The 19,360-nt window shown below is 39.0% G+C and overlaps 1 protein-coding gene across 2 annotated transcripts in view; it reads left to right on the top strand.

Moving 5' to 3' along the window:
- HMCN1 (hemicentin 1) overlaps positions 1-19,360 on the top strand; it is a 205,091-nt gene that overhangs the window by 22,521 nt on the left and 163,210 nt on the right. For both annotated transcript variants that reach the window (XM_042805977.1, XM_042805972.1), the window contains exons 2-4: positions 10,452-10,522; positions 14,277-14,435; positions 14,976-15,098. In XM_042805977.1, the coding sequence (XP_042661911.1) occupies positions 10,452-10,522; positions 14,277-14,435; positions 14,976-15,098 (353 nt within the window). The remainder of the gene's footprint in view (positions 1-10,451; positions 10,523-14,276; positions 14,436-14,975; positions 15,099-19,360) is intronic.

Genomic DNA, 19,360 nt, shown 5'->3' with positions numbered 1-19,360 from the left:
TGTGGTTAGAGTCTCATGATTTTCTTTCTTTAGAGCTAACTGACTAATTATTATGATAATTTTCAGAGCAAAACTTGTTGAAATACCTTTTCAAGGATTGTGTCAGGCATCTGAAGGAATTTTAGGTCAGTCTTTACTTTCTTTTGTGTTTCTTTTATCCTCTATGGAGGGAAAACCCCTAAAACCTACCACACTGTGTATGAGCTTTGTATCTAACAGTTATGCTGTTCTGCTTTGTCCCTCTTGTCAAAGAAACCCCAACAGACCCATTTAATTATGATACACCATATTCCACCTATGATTGTTTAAAAAATTTATCTTTTACCATGTGAAGGCATTACCAGAACATTAGCCTGTTAAAGAACAGCATAGGATTAATATGGTAGTATATTCTGGAAAGTCCTTGTTTCCATGGTCTCTTGAGGGTTTTAGCACCAACTGATTAGTGCTGTGGTCTCCAGAAAGCTTGTTAGGAGAATGGCTCCTTCAGGAGAACACTGACTCCCGGTTTATTAATAATTGGGTAATAATGACACATGTTAAGTACTGTTCCTGACTTGGGATATCACTATATGCTACATAGCATGAATGTAGAGTATTTCTCATCATCAGGGACTGAGCAGTAATGAGTTGTCCTGCTCTCAGGATGCTCAAGTTGCTGTTGGTAACTTTATTGGCTTCCGCAGTCTGTTTTTATGTAGATGTGGGTGCTGAGTGCATTAGTAATTCCATACCCTTCATGAAAGCATTGTGGCTGAAGTTTCAGTGAGAAAGAGTCAGTTGCTTTTTCAGTTTTGATTATGTCTCATGATCAAAAAGCTGACTTGGCTTGAGTAAGGTAGCCCTCTCCAAGGATCTTCCAAGTCTCTTCGAAGGAAGTAATCTGTGAACATAATCTTCCAAGCAGCAGAGGTTTTTAATTAGACTTTGACATGGGATTAATCTATTCTGGAAAAATAAAAAGCTGTGATTTTTTTTTTTTTTTTTTTTTTTTTTTTTCCCCTTTCTCCCCCTGTCCATGGCAAGATACATTTGGGGACATGGTGGGAACCAGAGTTCAGTGACAGGGAGTTTGTGGTAACCTGCAGTGCCCGGAGGCTCCCGACGGTGGAGCTCGGCTATTCCCGGCCAGCAGCAGCACTGTGGGCAGCAGCTCAGGCTGAACCTTTGCTGGATGTTGCAGTAAATAAGTTAATTTCATAACGCAATGCCAAGTATAAATTTTGAATTAAAAATGGGGTTTTAAATAGTGTTTGATTCAACTTTGATGTGTTAAGGTTATTAATCACAAAACAGCACTATAAAATTTGTAGTTACATTAATTCCTGCTCTGTTCTTTAGTGCAAGTTGTATCCAGTGCTGTTACAAGTGTGGAAGGAGTTTTGCCAAAATACACAGACCGAGAGATGAGACAGAAATAGACCTGGACTGAACTGGAGTTCAGTCTGGAGAAAGAATTTAAAGAGCATTGTGAACTGATTTTTACTCAGTTCGTATTGTTGTTAACAAGGGGAAATAAACAAAAACAGAAAGTAATCTGATGACCTTTTCAGATGTTCAGTGTGAGCTAAGAGTGCGGGCCAGCTTCAGGAACTGACTGCTGCTCCCATGCTGTACAGTAAGGAAGCCGTGGCTGTAGTCCTTATCAGCTCTTTAGCCTTTACTGTAGGCCGAGGGAAGCAAATTAGTCAAACCTTGCATGCTGTATAGCATCAATAAATGCTTTTTTTTTTTTTTTTTTTCCCCCCTTGTGTCTGCTGGTGCTTTGTCATTTTAGAAAAGAAAAGCAGCAGAGTGAACTCCTGTGCCCTTGGCAGTACTGGAGTGGCAAGCGTCAAACCGAAACCCTCTGCGTGCAGAAAAGATGCGTAAGAGCATGGGCAGCCGTCCTGGACGTCCGTGGTTCACGGGATGGCTCAGGGCTTCAATGTAGGGGACCACCTAGTCATGAGAGACTCGTGTAATCTCCGTGGCTCTTTCAGTCCTCTGGCCTCTCTGGGGGACTGTCAGCTGAGTTGCCAGCTGTGGCTGCGGGTTTTGTGATTTGGGCAATCGTCCATTGAGAGCTGGCTAGAGGCAGTCAGAGTCATTTCAGAAATGATGTCTGCTGGCCCCCCGATGAGGACAGACCTCCAGGGCTGGTCAGGGAACCAAGGGGAGGGAGGAGGAAGGCGGGTGTCCTGCAGATGCCAGGATTCAGTATGTTTGCTTGTCCCCAGAAAGGAAAAAAGCCTTGCTCTGTGTCAGTCTTCCTACATTTGGAACATTTAATAGCTATTGGCATTACCTTAAATGTTAACCACATGGTGTCAGAGTTTTTTGGTCTCTTTGTCTCTTACTTGTGCACCAGCAATAAACAAAATCTTCTGACCTATCAGTGGAACCAAAGGGGTTCAAGTGAATTATTTTCTCGGAACAAAAATCAACCTGCTTTTTCTTATTTCCAGCCAGAGGGAGTAGATTTTCTGTCAGTGGTTCCGTGGTGCCTGTGATATAGTGCCACCTGTGCCAAGGGGCTTGAGAAGCTCTAAGACTGTTTTGTGCATTACCCATTTAAGAGAGAATTTGTAGCAAACCTAGATTATTTTAACGGTCTCTGGGTGGAAGAGGTTACTCTGCACATTCTGTGGTTTATGACTGGAGTTCTTAGAAGGGAGAGTTAACAGTGTGCTAGTTGTGACTGTGCTGGGCAGATCAGCACTTGATTTTTATTATTTGTTATTGCATTTGGTTAATAACTTTTAGAAAACTGCACTTGAGGCCCATAAGCTAAACTTACCACTGGTTGCAGTAGACAAAAGATGATAATATTAGATTTTTATCCACTGTAGGACTCCAAGCTAGCTTTTAGTTTACAAGAAATGTAAACATATATGATGCCATTTTTTTACCATTGTTGTTTTCCTTTTAAAAACAAACACAAGCTCTTAAATGTTATAACTATAGAAAATAACAGTACAACCATGCCACTTAAAGGCACATTTTTAGTAAAATTTCTGTTAAATCTTTGGTCTCTGAGTTTTATCTGGGCTTCAGCCACTGCCCTGAGGTGACTGGTGAAGAATTTGATGTACAAGGGTGATGACCATCACCATACATGAAGACGGAGCTTCAGTAATGCTCCACGAACGCTGGGTTAGGCACCTGAGCAGTGCTTTGCAGTTTGCAGAGACTTTCTATCTGTTTTTTTTCATTTGAATAGCCAACTAAAGAAAAACCTCTGTGTGCAGTCTGACTCCTTCCAGTCAGTTGTCATCTTAAGCTGAAGTTTGCATGTTGAAGTTAATAGTCATAAGTCATGCGGCTGAAAAGCTATTTAAATAAATAATAAAAAAAAAAGTGACTGCATTAAGGAAACATGTGAATTTGCTGGGTTTGTTTGGCTTTTTTCTGTCTGGTTAAGAATCTGGTAAAAGTTGCTCACTGCAATTCCTGGGCTCTTTTAAAAATTTAATTATACCCATGCTAGAGTCTGAAAGCTAAAAGCAGCTGAGTCACGAGGGAATATCTTTTAGGAAGAAACTTTAAATAGCTTATTACATGTTCTAACACTAAGCATCTTGGCATAGTCCAGTGGTCCCAGAGTCCTCTGGGGGAGGGTCTTTCCAGTGGGGTGTGCGTTGGCCCTGGGGGACTCACTGTGATTGTAGGCAGCATCTCCAGGGCTGCTTGCACTTCTGGAAAAATTCAACGAGGTGTTTATCCACACAGCTCCCATCATCTTTAAGATGAGCTGAGGGTGTCCTTCACTTCAGAGCATGAAGCAGAAGGCTTTAAGTGTTTGTTTTTGGTTTTACCTTTTTTTTTTTTCTTTCCTTAGGTGGTAGTAAGTAATACTTAGCTTATATTTTTAGTATCAGCTACTTGGGTTTAGTAGTCTACTACAGAAATTTGCAATCAATTAAAAGTGGAGCAGCATTTTAATTGCATTAATGGTTGAAACGTAATTGTGAAAATCTTCTGGTTCTACGTACATATGTTTGTCAGCTGTTTGAATAATAAAAACGTTCATTATAATTTGAGATGGCAATTAAGTATTTTCACTTAGTTCTACTTGTGATGTGCTGGAAGGGAGAGCACTGTGAAACACTTCTGATGGCAGCTCATGAGTGATCTGTAGTGGGGTGAAGTCCTGATGTGTAGGACCCAATTTGCTGTTAGAAAATTAAAGCTTTCTGCTTATGTGCCCTTAGGACAGACATCTGGCTGGAGGCTGGTTAAGAGTAACTCTATCATTTTCTTAATCCTCGGCAGGTGGCTACTGCTAAAGGTCTTTAGAGGAATTATAAGCAGAGCTTTACAATTAATTGCATACAGAGAAGGAAGCCTGAGAAGAGAGCATTAAATCAGATAATGCTCAGTGCTCAGCACTGTTAGTAAACAGCTCTTGCGGAATAATTGTACACCAATTTCTTTTGGCAGCAGTACTGGCTTAGGCATTTTAGCTGTTCCATTTGGTCTTTCCCAATCCTTTATCATCTCTTCACTTATGGTGGTAGAAGTACTTGAGAGTGTGTATGGGAAGCATGACTAGAAGACAGATCCGATAGAAAAAATAATTTTTATATACAGAAATAAAATATGGGCAGGCAGGGGTGTGTATGTATATATGAAACCCGTATTAGTCTTCTGATCTCAAAAACTGTCAAGATTGCCATAGCTAGGAAGCAGCATTCAGATGGAAAGGCAAGATGGGAACTGCTTAAACTGGCACTACTCATGAAATGTATGTATGTAACCATGCCCACTATGCAATTTTTATTTTTTCCTCACAATCGGACATACATCTCAAGAGGTAAGTCTTGACATATGTAGAAATGTATGCTAGGGTGCCTCCACTGGGTTACCTAATTCCTATTTGCATCACTGAATCTTTCCTTCTCCCCCCACACCCCAAGCCCTTTGTCATACATGTATTTTCAATGATCCCAGTAAATCACAAGCTCCCAAAAAGTGTGTGAAAATAAGAAATTTATTTCACAGCCTGAAGATACAAATAACTCATTGGCATAGTTTCACCTAGAAATTATTTATACATTTTCAGTTGAATCATGATACTTAATGTACAGTGAATGGTGAAAACAGTGATTGCTTTGTAAATGCAACTTCCCGATGAAGATGTAGTGATCTTATGTATACTGCATCTCTGAAAATGATTTTTTCATGGGGATGTCAAAGTTTTCAAAGTACACATTTCATTTTTCAAAGTATGTTTTTAAAAAAGATGCACGTTTTACTGAGTACAGATCCTTGTTTTTTCAGATGCCTAGGGCTGAACTTGTCAGTCCACTCTATAAATAAAAATGTGGAAGATAATTGCCACTCAGGTGTTCTTTGCGTTATAAGGTGGGGAAACTATATGTTCCTTCATCTGTATACTGTGTAATGACAAAATAAGTAAATATACTTTGATCTGTTCAGTTCTAGGCCAGAGGGCTACATTTTCACTCTATTATAAAGATGTGGCACTGGTAAAAACCTACATAACTCTGACATTATACCAGTAAACTAGTAGAATTGGAATGATACATCATTGTGTGTAATAAAACAGGAATTTAGTAAAAGGCCATTGTAATTATCTTTGGTATTAATTTTTTTTTGTTGTTTTGTTGCTGTTATGTGGTGGTTTATTCATTTGTGGGGTGTGGGGTATGTTTTTTTTTTTTGTGCTTGTTTTTTTTTTTTTTTTTTTTGTTCATTTATAGCGTACAAGTTCCGAAGTTTTCCTTTGGAAGTATTCAAAGGTGTGGGGGCTTTTTGGGGGGGATGTTTTGTTTTTTTGTTTTTTTTTTTTAAGTCCTGGATATGGTTTTACATCAGGGAAAGATCCTTGCTCTGAATTAGAAGAAGGAATTCTGTGGGTGAGAGTGTTCAATAGGACTTCACATTTCTGCCGAAATTCCTTTAGCTACCAAGTACCAATTGGAGCTTTTTTTTTTTTTTTCCTTCCAGAACAAACAAATCCAGTGTTCTGAGTTGATGAGAAGTAGGCAAATGTCTTCCATATTCCTTTGCTGGATCTCCTAAAACATCCAGCTGTCCAAACCAGATATTTGGTGCAGATGTCTTATGTGGTCAGGATTAAGGGAGTGCCGAATTTGCAATCACTCTCAGTGGTAATTATGTATGATTGTGTGTCACAGGGTAATTTGTGGTTTTCCCAGTGTGCTTGCTGTTCAGCTTGTATATAAGCATGCGGTCAGTTGAGGTGTGGCACAAAGTCATGGAGGGACATCAGGGCCTTGCAGAATGGCCTGTTTCTCAGGTTACTAGGGTTTTATCTCCTTATTTACAAAGGAGAGGGTTTTTATCAGATTTGCACCAGAAAGGAAGTATCAAGAGTCTTAATCTCTGTCAAATGGACTGGTACTCTGTTTTATGTTGTCATGTTTGTTTAATTGCTTAGGAGGTATGAGTTCAAATACCGTAGTGGTTACATTGAGTTTTGTGATTTCAATTTAGGAAGTCCAGGCCTTGGTCAGTGATGGGCAACCATTCCTTTAAAATATGTTTCCTTTCCTATGTGAACAGTCTTACATCTGTGTGCAATATTGTCTTGGATCACTAAGTCAGTGTGAAAGAACTGATGTTTATGTTGTAGTTTTGAGACAAGAGCTTAGTTGCTGCCTAGCAAAGACACGCTGTCTTGTTGTGTCTGTATTGGGTTTTTCACCCTTTTCACAGTTGCCTCTAGAGGACTGGGGACAGCTTTGGATTAATGAGCAATGAGGAGACCTCCATAACAAACTAGTCCCAAATACTCCAATATTGGTGCCTAAAAATGGATTCATATTTCAGCATCAGAACAGACATATTGTTAGAGTATTTCATGTGTCAATCTTTGCCTGAAGAACTAAGAAAGTTAAAATGAGAAGTTTGTTGTTGTTTTTTTCTTTTTTTTTTTTTTTTTTTTTCCCCTGGCTTTACTTGGTATGTTTGCAGGATGTAGTTTCTGAACTAATTCTGTATTTAGAGTGATAAATTTGTAATTATGCTTGATTTGAGGCATATCTGACTTGTGTGCTTGACTTCTGCATGCAGTTACGGAGACTGAAAGATGTGCCTTCACTTCTTTTCTTGGACACTAAAAACTATTCTGAGTACTGATATATTGGTCTTCTTCTTTTTGCAATGGCTACTACTTTCTGTTAACTTGTCTGTATGCTTTTTTAATGTCTTGCCTTAGTTTAATGCCACAAAGCTTTTCAGCATTGCTTGGATGAAAGCTCTTACGCAAGGCGAACTTGTACAGTGTGGTACTATGAAACTGTTAAACCCTTTAAATTCCTTCAGAAACTCTGCCTGAACTCATGCTTCACAGTTAGCATCTTCAGAGTGCCAAAACTGATTTTCCATCCTGGTCAATGTGATTCTTTAACAGTGCTGTAGATTATCATTGCACAGGCGTTGGTGTCTGAACTGCAGTGAGTCTCAGACCAGCCACTGTGCATTCATTCCACAGAGTCATGGCCAGATTGGTGACTGCAACTTGATTTAAACTTTACCGTTTTTGAGGTTCTTGCCGTATCAGTAATTTAACCTTCTACAAGAACTTCCTGTGGTGTTTTGCGAGAGAGCTTGCCATTCTTGCCCAAAGTCTTTTTTTTGGAAATAGTCCCTAGCTGGCAAGTAAACTTAAAGCACTTCTGGTGAAGTCTTCTCGCTTTTATCTATTCTGAATGCTTTGAAGGCCTGTGTTTACCTGCAGTGATGAAGCAGTCTTGCTTGGGTTGCACTTTGAGGTAACAGAATGAGGGTAAAAGAAAATGAACCTGGTAAAAGCTATTACAGCTTTTTTTGGCAAGCAAGTCACAGAAGCTGGTGACACAGCAGCACGTGAAAGGCAGTAGATGGTGGGGTTTTCAGTACCAATCGGTAAGTGTTCAGATGGTGAGAACTGGTCACATCACCATGTAGACCTAGAATGATGGGCTTGTAGGCTATGTGGGAAGATACTGAATAACCTTCACACAACTGAGAGAAGATCAGATCATGCAGCTGGGGGGGAAGCAATGCCAGCTCAGACCTGGGTGGTTCCTGCCATTTCAGATGCCTTCTGTATCAGTAATCGATGAGTTGAGTGTTGGCAAACTGACTGCAGGGATAGGTTTACATGAAGCACTAGCATCTTTGCTTACAACTGGAAGTATTCCTGATGTCCCTCAGACAGAGCTGATGTAGAGAGATGTGGCTGCTGCCTTGCACTGGGAGTGCCAGTGTCATTCCTGTTGCCGCTGTTTGTCCCTTGGAGGAGATCATCCTTCCTGACGATGTGAATGATCCGGTTCAGTCCTTCCCGGGGCCTGCCGTGGCCTCCGGGGAGGTTGATGAACTCTGGCCTGGGTTGCAGAATTGCCTGGGGCGGCCTGCCCCCTGCACAGCTCCTGCGAAGCTCTCCGTTCTGTCCTGAGAACAGCTGAGTCTCTAGTTGATGCTGACTCGGCCATGCTCCCTCTCTAACTTCTAGGTGCCACTTCAGAGCTCTGCCCTTCGCCGAGCTGATGCCGCAGGGCGGCCAGAGCCTTGGCGGGATCCTGCAGCACGCTGGCAAGGGCTCCGGCTTGGCTGCCTGCGGAGAAACAAGGCAAAATTCTCATCTGATCTAAACTGGGTGTGCTGTTTTAGCTTAGCTGGAGTAATGTTGCTGTTCAGATCTTTATTTTATATGGAAATAAAGCTTTTCCAAAGGATTTACTGCTCTAGAATTGATAAATGTAATCCCTCACCTGACAGGGAGTAATGGAACTAGTGGTTTTGTTATATGTATAAAACCCATTCTATTATATGCTTTAGAACAATGGTTGGCAGGGGATAGATTTGAAGCAAAAGAATTTGGAGGTAGCTTTATTAGAGGCATTTGCTTTAAAGAATACCCAAAGGAGGATGGTACCAGGTGGAGTGGTAGGAGCGGGAGCATGGCAGGATGAAGTATGTGGAGGAATGGTGAGTCCTTATAATGGCATTTTTGGTGGTAGAATAGCATTTTAGTAAATAACCTTCACAGAAAAATTACTCAAAGCCGCACGAAAAAACAAATTGAGACAGTTTAATATTCTAGGAAAAGTTTTGTGTGATCTCATGGGTGACTTTCAAACAAATTAAAATCCACGCTTAGCACTCATAAGTAGAGCCCCCCCCGCAAATGAGTATGTGATTATAGTAGACTTTAGTGATGGCTGTTATTGAAACTCCAGTGAAATAAAACTTTGGACTGTTTAAAAAAGAAAAATGCGGAGATTATATGGAAGATAAGTACATATTAACTTTTACAGAGCTTGGAAAGCACTGTATGGTCTGCTGAGGCAGCACTTCCATGTAAGCTACAGCTGTATTAAATTGGCACCGCTGCAGTTTCATGCTTTTCTTTTATCCTGACAGTGTAATTGTGCCCCATTTTGTATGCTGGTACTCAGATGATCTCTGAGTGGTTTGGGGCACTAAACTAGCAGAAAACAATTATTTTTTTCTTTTTGTGTCTGTCCTTTTATTTATTTATTTATTTTTGGCTTAGCACGCTGACCCAGATAGCTGAGGTAGATGGATGCCATTACTGGCACAAGGACAGGGCAGGAGTGCCTGCCCAGGACAGGGAAAGAATGAAGTGCATGAGTGCCAATACAGATTAAGGTAAACTATCAGGAAATCACAGCCGTAGGAAAACAGCTGGTTACAATCACATTTGATACCAATTAGGAAGGCAGTTGTTGAGGAGGCAGAGGGAGGCCTGTGGTACAGCTAGTGTGATTGGGAAATGCTCAAATATGTGCTGCTGTTACTCACACATGCCAGTCCAGAGCTCAGCCAACTTCAATTTGATGTTTTACTGTTTCTCAGTGTACAAAGACATGGCAAACACCATGAATAAAGTTGATTCTGCTTCAGTTCTTTCTGACAACTGCTGCTAGATATGCTGAGGTTGGGCACTGGGCTCACAATGGGCTTTTACAGCTAGAGGGTACATATTCTTTCAGGCAAGAGATTTTTTTTTTTTTTTTTTGTTTCATCTTTTCATCAGTCAGTGGAAGCTATTATGTATATTCTGTTCAGAGGTGCCTCTCCCTGCCATTTACCTATACAACTGTTCCTGGAAAAATATGTTATTTTTTGCAGCCACATTTGTTTTGGGGATTTTTGTTGCCTTCTGATTACTAAGAGCTATTGAATGATTGGTCAAAATCAAATGTGAGAGACACAACACAGAGTGCTTTATGTGCCTATAAATGTTTAAGGCACCTAGAAGTTGGTAATACTGGAATGATACTAGGGTTGCTATATTTGGAATCACAGATTTCAGTGCTGGGTATATCATTCTCAATTATTCGTTTTTGTTAAATGCTTTTAGTTTCTTTTTTACTACCACTTCTGTGAATCTGAAACAGCTAGCTTTTCACTTGGTGTTGTCTTTCAATAACTTTGTTTTCCTCATATTTTCCATTTTTTTTTCATCCTAGAAATTGGTCCAGTGACGATAACAACAGATCCCAAGAAATTTCAGTTTGAACTCAGGGAACTTTATGTTCAGGTGTGTAACTTGTTTGTTCCCTTTGTGGTTCTAATAAAGGCCCTGTTTCCTCCCTCTAATCTTTCCTCTCACGTTGATGTTTCTGTTACAGTGCTTCATCAAGATGTAGGCCATTTATCGCTGTCATTTTGCCTGCATAAACTGTCAATTTATGATTAATTACTTTGTGTTAGTTTACATCATTGCATGGGGAATCAGATCAATAATGCAAGAAAGAATAATTAGATAATGCTAACATTTATTTTGCATTTTAATTAGTCCTGCCACTTGTTCACAGATACTATTATGAACTGTTTTACTGTGCTCTGGAACTTAATTCCCATGAAAACCCTTCATTAGCTTTAACTAATCTAGGTACAAAAGGACTGTGCGACCCATCAAGTATTACCTAGGTACTGCCTTCACTTCCACCTGTTGCCGATTCAGAGGTATCGGGCAGACTTTGGTACTGCTGTCTTGGGCAAACCCTGTGAATTGCTTCTGTAGCTGTGCTCTGGATACAAGGGGCCGTTTTTGAGCTAGTATACCAGTATGTGAACTTTTCCTGGGTGAGAATGAACCACAAATGATACCTGGATTGGGTGATGGAAAGAAAGCGAAGTACTGGAATGGAGTTACCCTTACTGAAAGAGAATATGATCCTATTGTTGTGTCTTTTAATCAAGGAGAATGTTTCTGAGCTGTGGAGAGCCATGCTGGAGAGTCAGTAGTGCCAGATAGACTCTCCCTTAGAAACTGACACATGGTGGAATCCCTGTAATAAAAGATTGCTTGAAAGCCAATGGTGCTAGTTTGGGAAGAATAGGTATATTAAAAGTTGGCAGAAAGGTTGGAATTCAGAGAAAACAACAGTAAACTTTCAAGGAGGCAGAAAATGTCAGGAATGATGCTTTTCTCCTTCACAGGGAAATATAAACTTTAATCCTTACAGTCTTCGTTTTTCGTTTTCTGAATAGCTAGACTGGAAAATAAATCCGGTTATTTCTAAAAGGTATATGATTTACATGAAGCTTTTGGCAATTTAAAACTCTTCATTTACAAGCAAGTAGTTTAAAAATTACTGTCTAATGAAATTAAGATTTCTTTCTTTCAATCCTGACTGATTACATATTTCATAATTACTTTCAAGATGTGCCCATTCAGCTAAATTAAGACTTTCACTGACTTACATTCTTTCCTTATATGAGTGAAAGGCCAAATTATAAATCAAAAAGGTGATTAGAACAGGACTGATAGGTCATCTTGCAGTAGTTCTGCCAGAAAATGTGAATACTTACTACATGTTTTTTATTAGTATTTTTCCTCGAAAGACAGTTAAAAGGTGCAAATATTAATATTGTGGAGATAGGGGAAGTTTTAAGGTAGGTTCATTCTGAAAAAAGTGTGTAGAGAAAATATTCTCATTGATGAACAAAGCTAAAATTAAGGTGAAGATAAATTAAAGTTTTATGTATTGATCAAAATACTCCAGGAATACTGCAAAACTTGTCCCTACTTTGGACATCAGGAGAAGCCCAGATCTTGTTTTCCAACAAAATTAATTTGATCACAGAACAATTGGAGGGTCTGTACGTGACATTATAAATAGGGTTTTGGCTGGAATATGACATCAGGTAAAAATTAGTCTGCATACATTTCACTGCAGAAACCAGGCCCTGTTCCTTTTACACTCAGAGTGGTAAAAGAAGTATTCATTTGGCACCGCAGAAGTCAATCCTGTATTGCCTATGTTTCATCTGTAATTAACTGAGCTAACTGTTAACTGTAATTAACTTACGGACAGTATGACAGTAACTTGTACTTCGGCAGCAGTGACTTCTTAGTGTCTTTTTTTTATATGTTACACAGATTTTTTTTTTGTGTGTGTATTCTCATATTAGTTTTCACAATGGACATTTATTTGCATAAGGAATATACTTAAGTCTTGTCCATATAAAAATCTGAAAGTATATTCACACATATCTTGAGTGTTACATGATCCTGTAATACTTATGCCAATATACTTGCATCAGCAGTTGTGAGAAGGCATTATTTGAGTATTTCTCAGTGTAAAAAAGACAACTTAATGAAAGTAGCATTCTGTAAGAGCTGATAACACTTTTTAAATTGGATACTATATTTATCTGTTTGTAAATGGATGCAATGCTATTTAGGTAAGTAGCTATGTAGATACTAAATTCAGACATAAAAAATGTGAATAGGACAGATGAGCTGAGCTACCAACCTAAATTTCTGCTGCTGCCATGTAGAATATCATGTGAGACAATCTAGTAGAGATTTTCCTGTTCCAAGTAGGTGTCTGTAGAATTTAGCTATTATCTTGATTTTGTCTATAAATGAAGGCTTTACGTGGAGGAGTCTTTCCTGCTCTTGCAAACTGAGGATTGTATTCAGCAAAAGAAATAACTTGGATATACTGATCTGTCCCATAGGATTGTATAAGCATTGCCAAGATAAAGTTCTGACGTGTGTCAAAAATATTTTTTGAGAATTATTTCTTGAGTTGCAGGCTGTCTGGAGTCTACCACTTGCTTTTCCCATAAAAGTAACACTACATTTGGAAAGGACTGACTTACAACAAGAACAATGGATGGCGAAGTACCTATTCTTTAGCATAGATGAGAAATTTATTGATATTCTTGCTTTGAAATGGGATTAAAGATACTGATAAATTAAAAATTGTTACTGACATAAACATTTAATTGGGGACATCTGAAATTCTTAAGGTCTGGGGAACTGTGGGAGGCAAGTTTTTTCTGGTTTATGTGTGTGTGAATGTTTAACCTCAAAACATATTTTTTGATGGCATCTCAAGAATTAAAAATAGATGCAACAATTCTGTTACCATTTTTTCCTTCCTAGTATGCAGAGATCTGTGTATAAATATGTGTTAAGGCATGTTGATTGTAGAAATAAAAGATACAACTTTTATATTTAATCTTGAAAGTGCAGAGATCTGTTGCTGTTTACAGAGGCAGGTTTTACGCAGCTCTTCGGAAAGTTCCGTCTTCAATATGCCAAGTCGAAATTACATAAAAATTAAGCGAGCTTTTATTTAAACGGTATTTTCCACTATTTCTTAATAAAGGAAGAGAAACGGATCCTTTAATATCAAGTTAAATAAAGTCATACTTGGAGGCATTTTGATTGAACACGTGGTCTGAAAAACCCCCAGCTTGGCAGCTGCCTCCTTAGCACTAGCGGTCCCTGGGAGCACATCACCTGTGGCCCTCTGCTCGGCTCCCTGCACTGCCTGCCCCGCAGTATGAAGTCGAGGCCAAGTTCTTGCTGTTCTGGTATCTAAAGATCCTCCCGGAGCTCTGCACTGCCTGGCTGAGATCATTTCCCATCTGCGTCTATGACCGTGACCTCCCATGACTGCTGCGTACTACCGGAGCAATTAAATCCTCAGCCAGTAAGGGAGCGTGTGAGTATAGGAAATGGAGCTGTCGCAAGAGCCGGAGCTAAACAAAACATAGTGCTCCCAGAAAAGATAAGAGTGACCATGACACCAACCGTTTTCAGGGCTAACCACAGCCCTTCCTTTGCCTTCATTTTCCCTAAGGAATTGCAGTTGCTGCTTGTGAGCCTGAGTCTGTGACAGTGTGCTGCAGAAACCATATGATGCCTAAAAGGATAAAAAAAGTGAATAAATTATTAGAAGCTGAGAAAGTATCTGTCTTTAACGTCCCAAAAGAAAGTAACTTATTTGGTATATTCTTTTCTTTGCTTTGTTTTTCTTGATTGTGAACAGGGTGGTGGAGACTGTCCAGAGATGAGCATCGGGGCAATAAAAATTGCTCTAGAAATTTCTCTTCCTGGTTCTTTCATCTATGTATTTACTGATGCACGATCCAAAGATTATAGACTTACCCATGAAGTACTTCAACTCATTCAACAGAAACAATCACAGGTACAGAGGGGATTTACATTCTGAGCTGGTTTATGTATTTAATCTTTTCTCAATATTGAGAGGTAAAATTCCTCTATTTGAGACTCAATGAAGTCTTTTTACAGAAGGGACCATAATACTGCTGTTTAAGGGAGCTTTTTTTTTAAAAAATAGAGTTAACTGATCTGGTTAAGAAAAAACTTACAAGGAATATTCCTTTTAATACTGTGAATTAAATAGTGCAACCGAACCTTTTACCAGTGTATGTAGTCTTGGTCAGCTTACCACTTATGTGGATGTTTTTATGTTGTTCTGAAATGAGCATTTTGTGAAGTTCTGATAGATGAGTATCATTTCTAAAGTGATTCTTGTCTGTTCCTTTTCTTCATTGCTTTTTCCATCAGTAGTGAGTGCAGTATGGCCGTCCTTCATGCAAAGTAATACGAACCCATGCCAGATGAAACAATTCTTCTGTTGTCATGCCTTAATGCTGTCTTTGCAGTGTTTTCCTAAAGCGCGTACCATGTGCCAAATGATGTTTTTTATTTCTTCTTAATACAGGTAGTATTTGTGCTGACTGGAGACTGTGATGACAGGGATCATATTGGTTACAAGGTCTATGAAGAAATTGCCTCAACGAGTTCTGGTCAAGTTTTTCACTTGGACAAAAAACAAGTTAATGAGGTAACTTTGCTTGAATTCTGCAATATATATAGAAAACAAGGCAGGGACTTATATTCTAAATCTTTAAATGACCCTCTTGTCGGTTAGCGAGCATAAGGGGGAATTCCGAATGTTCTACTGTTGGTATGTGGACTCTGCTCCACCTTTCCCTTCCTTCTTTTTCCATCTACTATATCAGGATGCAATTCTGCAACTTCTGTTTATGTTAGGGAAGTGTGAATCGTCATATCCAAACAGAACATCACCAACTTCCCTCTACCTGTGCCAGAAGGCTTTCAGGAGGAGATCCTTTAAAATAAAGGGTTCTGTGCTCCGAGTAGCCCAGTGGCTTTACTACTCTGAATGAGAGTGCACTGTCAGCTTTAAATGAGCATTTAGCAAGCAAAGGATTGCCAATAAGCCTGGGCAAAAATGTTCCTCACGTTATGGACAGATCGGTGTGAGCTATCAGGTTTCCAGTGTTCAAAAAGTAACTGTGGTAACTTTTTAATTGAGGTTATTGTTTCAATACTTTTGACAGCTCTGCTGACCTACTGGTAATTGTGATTGCTGACCCACAGCCTTGAACGACTATTTTATTTGAGGACTCCAGTGAGTCTCAGGCAGAAATGAAATTTCAATAGTGCATGAGAAAATAATTTGGAGAGAGATGAAACCACATGTTCATTATCTGGGGAGCTGGAATTGTTTATAAATGTTAGAAACATTTTCCCTTGACTTCCTGTTATAGGCAATAACTAGATGAGGTTTTTTAATAAAAATTTACTTCAGTTTGTTCCTTCTCCTTTCTTTCCTAGAATTTGGACAATGACAAATGTTGGAGATAAGTTGCAGTTTTCTACTGTTGTTGCCTAGAAAAATTGAAGTTCTTACTGGGGATGTTATAAGGTATTGGCAATGAAGTGAAGGTGATCAAAAGAAAGAACTTCCCAGAGGGTTTGTCCTCCAGAAGTTAGATAGGTTAAAAGTCAGAGGAAAAGAAATTAGCTGTTGGGACTGTGCAGTTGGTGACCTGCATTTTGCTGCTCTTTGCGTATGAAGGGTGAAACTTTGTGAAACTCCATGGAATTCCTTTATATAGTATGGTACTTCCAGTGGGAAATGCTCTTTGCTAGGACTGAAGTTTTAAGGTAGAGTTTTTGTTTGATTGTTTTGGGTTTGTTTTCTTCTGCTTTTAAGAGGTAGAAGTGAGAAGAAAAAGGTGCTAGGTGACACCATGTTCTTGAGCGGAGCTGGCATGCGCTGTTTTGTCGGCTGCTTGCCTCTGCTTTCTGAACTTCTTAGCACTTCCCAGTTTCTAAGAGTAACAGCTGTTGCTTGAATGGTCAGTCTGTCTTTAAATTTTGTGTAGGGTTTTAAGCAGGGGGTTTCAGTAGCCACTTCCATCTTCTTCCTGCTGCATCTTGTCATTTACTTTGAGCAAATAATGGGGTCTTCATCTGCGGGCTACGCAGCCCCTGGCCTGCACAGCAGCAGGAGATTGAGATCAACAAGTGATGATATCAGTAGGTGCTATTCTTGCAGGGTTTTTTTGAGGGGTGAGGGAAGAGTACACTGCTCTATGTAATTGCATCTCCTTTCAGTAGCCACAGGCTGTAAGAGATTGCCTAGGTGCCTAATTAAAAAATACAAACCTCTAGATCGCTCTCAGAAGTCTTCTGCGATAACTGCTGATCAATTTGCATTAAAACCAAAGCTAAAAAACTTTGAAATAATTTTAGTGATTGTTGGCCTTACATAAAGCTATGCCTGGGCTAAAGGACTGTGAAAATAAGTTTACCAAAACACTGTCATCTCAAATAAAACCTTCACTGCACATTTTGGTTCTGGATCAGAAATCCTATCTTCAAGAGGCATCTCCACCAATGGATGGATGCAAATGAACAAGAAATGTAGTAGTAATCTGCATCAGCTGCCTTATGGAATATCCTTCAGGCCAGATTCAACAGAAATAAAATTTGCTATCCTTTTTATTTCAGTAGTCAATGATGTGTAAAGACTGAAGTTTATAAAAGCTAAAACATATTCACTGTTCTGGGCCTAGAGACAGCTAATGCTGATTAGGAAAGAGCTACAAAGTCACTGACACTGAATACCCTGCCAAACCAATGTCTTGTTTTGTTAAAACATTTTTGATCGTTCTACCCCCAAAAAACCCAAACAAAGCTATTTTTAGTGTATAAAGTTTCAAACCATTACTCTTATGCTTGCCCTTTGTGCGTTAAGTGGAGAATGAAGCAATACTACAAGCTAGCTACAAGAAAACACAACAAAACAATACTTGATACTTATCCAGTGCTTGTGTTACTAAGAAGACTAAGAAAACTTACTGTCTTTTGTCACTTCTGGAAAAGCTATTATGATCTCAAATACTACAGTTAACTTGTTCAAAATTATTGTTTATTGACAAAGTTGTGTTGGGTTCAATCTAGCAAAGCATGAAATATGTAAGTATTTCCACTTACTTGCTGAATGAAACTCTTTTAACAGTATGAGAGGAAGGTCATATTTTGACATACGTGCCATGGTTTCTATGCACTAGAGTAATAATATTATTCAAGTCCAAAGTACAAATTTTGGTTTTATTATCTAAAATTATTCTAGATTTTTCTTTTATTTGGGGTGTCATATGTACCATCATCTCCAGAGGCAACTCTGTACTCAAAAACTATAACAGGTTTCTGATAGTAAGAAGCCAAATCTGTTTTCATCGTATTTGGTGAAACTTGATTAGCTATCTGATTCCAGGGCTGTAAGGGAGGAAAAGTATTTTATGATCAGAGTCCTTAAAAGGAAAGGTTTACTGTTCAAATTTTGGTTTTGAAGTTTTATTAACATGTGAATACTACCATACTTAACTACAAATTAATTAAATGGTCTTCAGTTTGAAATGTTTCAAACTCCTCTCTTGTTTTGAGATTTTTATCGTATTGAATCAGTTCTAAAATGAATGTCCTTCCATCTGGAAGAATGGTGGAATTCTCATTTTGTCTCCAAGGTCTCGGAAAGGTTATTATGCTTCTTTTATCAAAGCATTTAAGTCCTGGTCTTTTAATGGTATTTCTCTAGGGTAAGATTTCCTTGGCTGCAGTGAGGTTGCATGGCTGCTTCTGTAGGATCAGGGTTTAATTTGCAGTAATTGCTTGAAATTAAAATGCATTGAGAATACTCGTTGGACATGGGTTAAATTCTCCTGTTCAGAACAGATTCTGTATTTTCATAACCATATTCAATTTTATTTGTATCTTTCCAGAAGGTACTAATTGTGACTTGAACTGAAGTTATATTACACCACATTTACTTAATTCCCTCATAATGGATTACTCTAAGGAAATTCCTGTAAGCGATTCTGATGCCCAAAGGTTTGAACTGATGCTGGAACTGATGTTAAGATGAACAGTGATGATCAGCAGAGTGTGAACTTGGTGCAGCTTAAAAATAGTGGAGATGAGTTAGTCATTGGTGGTTCAGATCATGCTTCCAGGTAATTTTGATTGTTTATGGTAAAAATGAGTCATTACTGTGTCTGAATTAGACTGGCCAGTGTGGCGAAAGCTGGGAATTCAGAAGGACTGAGCTAGCGAGTAGCAGTTTTCCATTTCTTTAGTATTGAAACACTTGATTTTTTTTCTTATTCTAACCTTCCTGTAAGAAGGAAAAGATTTCCCTAGTCTGCTTAAAAGTACATCTTTCTTACTCATTTTTAAAATAAATAGAAATGGATGCTCCATATACAGAACATGGAGAGGAGAACTGAGAGTGACTGTGAAGGAGACTAGAGACACGGTGTTGAGTTTGGTGGATAAAGGGGGTGTTGTTGAGTGACTCAATAAGTGAATGCGACTAGATGAAAAAAAAAAAAAAAGTTTGGAATTTGAGTGAGAAGCCTGTGAATAAAAGCTGTGATGTGAATTAGAAGAGATTGGGAGGGGACTGAAGATAGGGATAGGACAAGACCGGTAAGGAAATGTGTTAAAAAGAATAGTGCAAAAGGGATCATTCTTATGGGGAAGGCACAGAAGGTTAATGTCAGTGTCTCTAAGATCATGTGGATGTGGAATGGAGTCCAGTATTCTTCACTCTCAGGAATTCTTTGCTGTGAACAGGAACCCACTGGAAAAGCACCCTATTTTCCTGGCTGTTAGTTCTCACAGAGAATGGCAATCTAGGGGTTATACCTCCATGGCCTGGGTTAATGTTAAAGGTCTGTAGTGTGTATGAGCCAAGCGTATGTTTGGATGATGCATGAGGAAATAATTTTA

Source organism: Tyto alba, unplaced genomic scaffold (genome assembly GCF_018691265.1).
Source record: "Tyto alba isolate M040663 unplaced genomic scaffold, T.alba_DEE_v4.0 Super-Scaffold_1000006, whole genome shotgun sequence".
NCBI lineage: Eukaryota > Metazoa > Chordata > Aves > Strigiformes > Tytonidae > Tyto > Tyto alba.
This window is presented reverse-complemented; position numbering and strand designations above follow the sequence as displayed.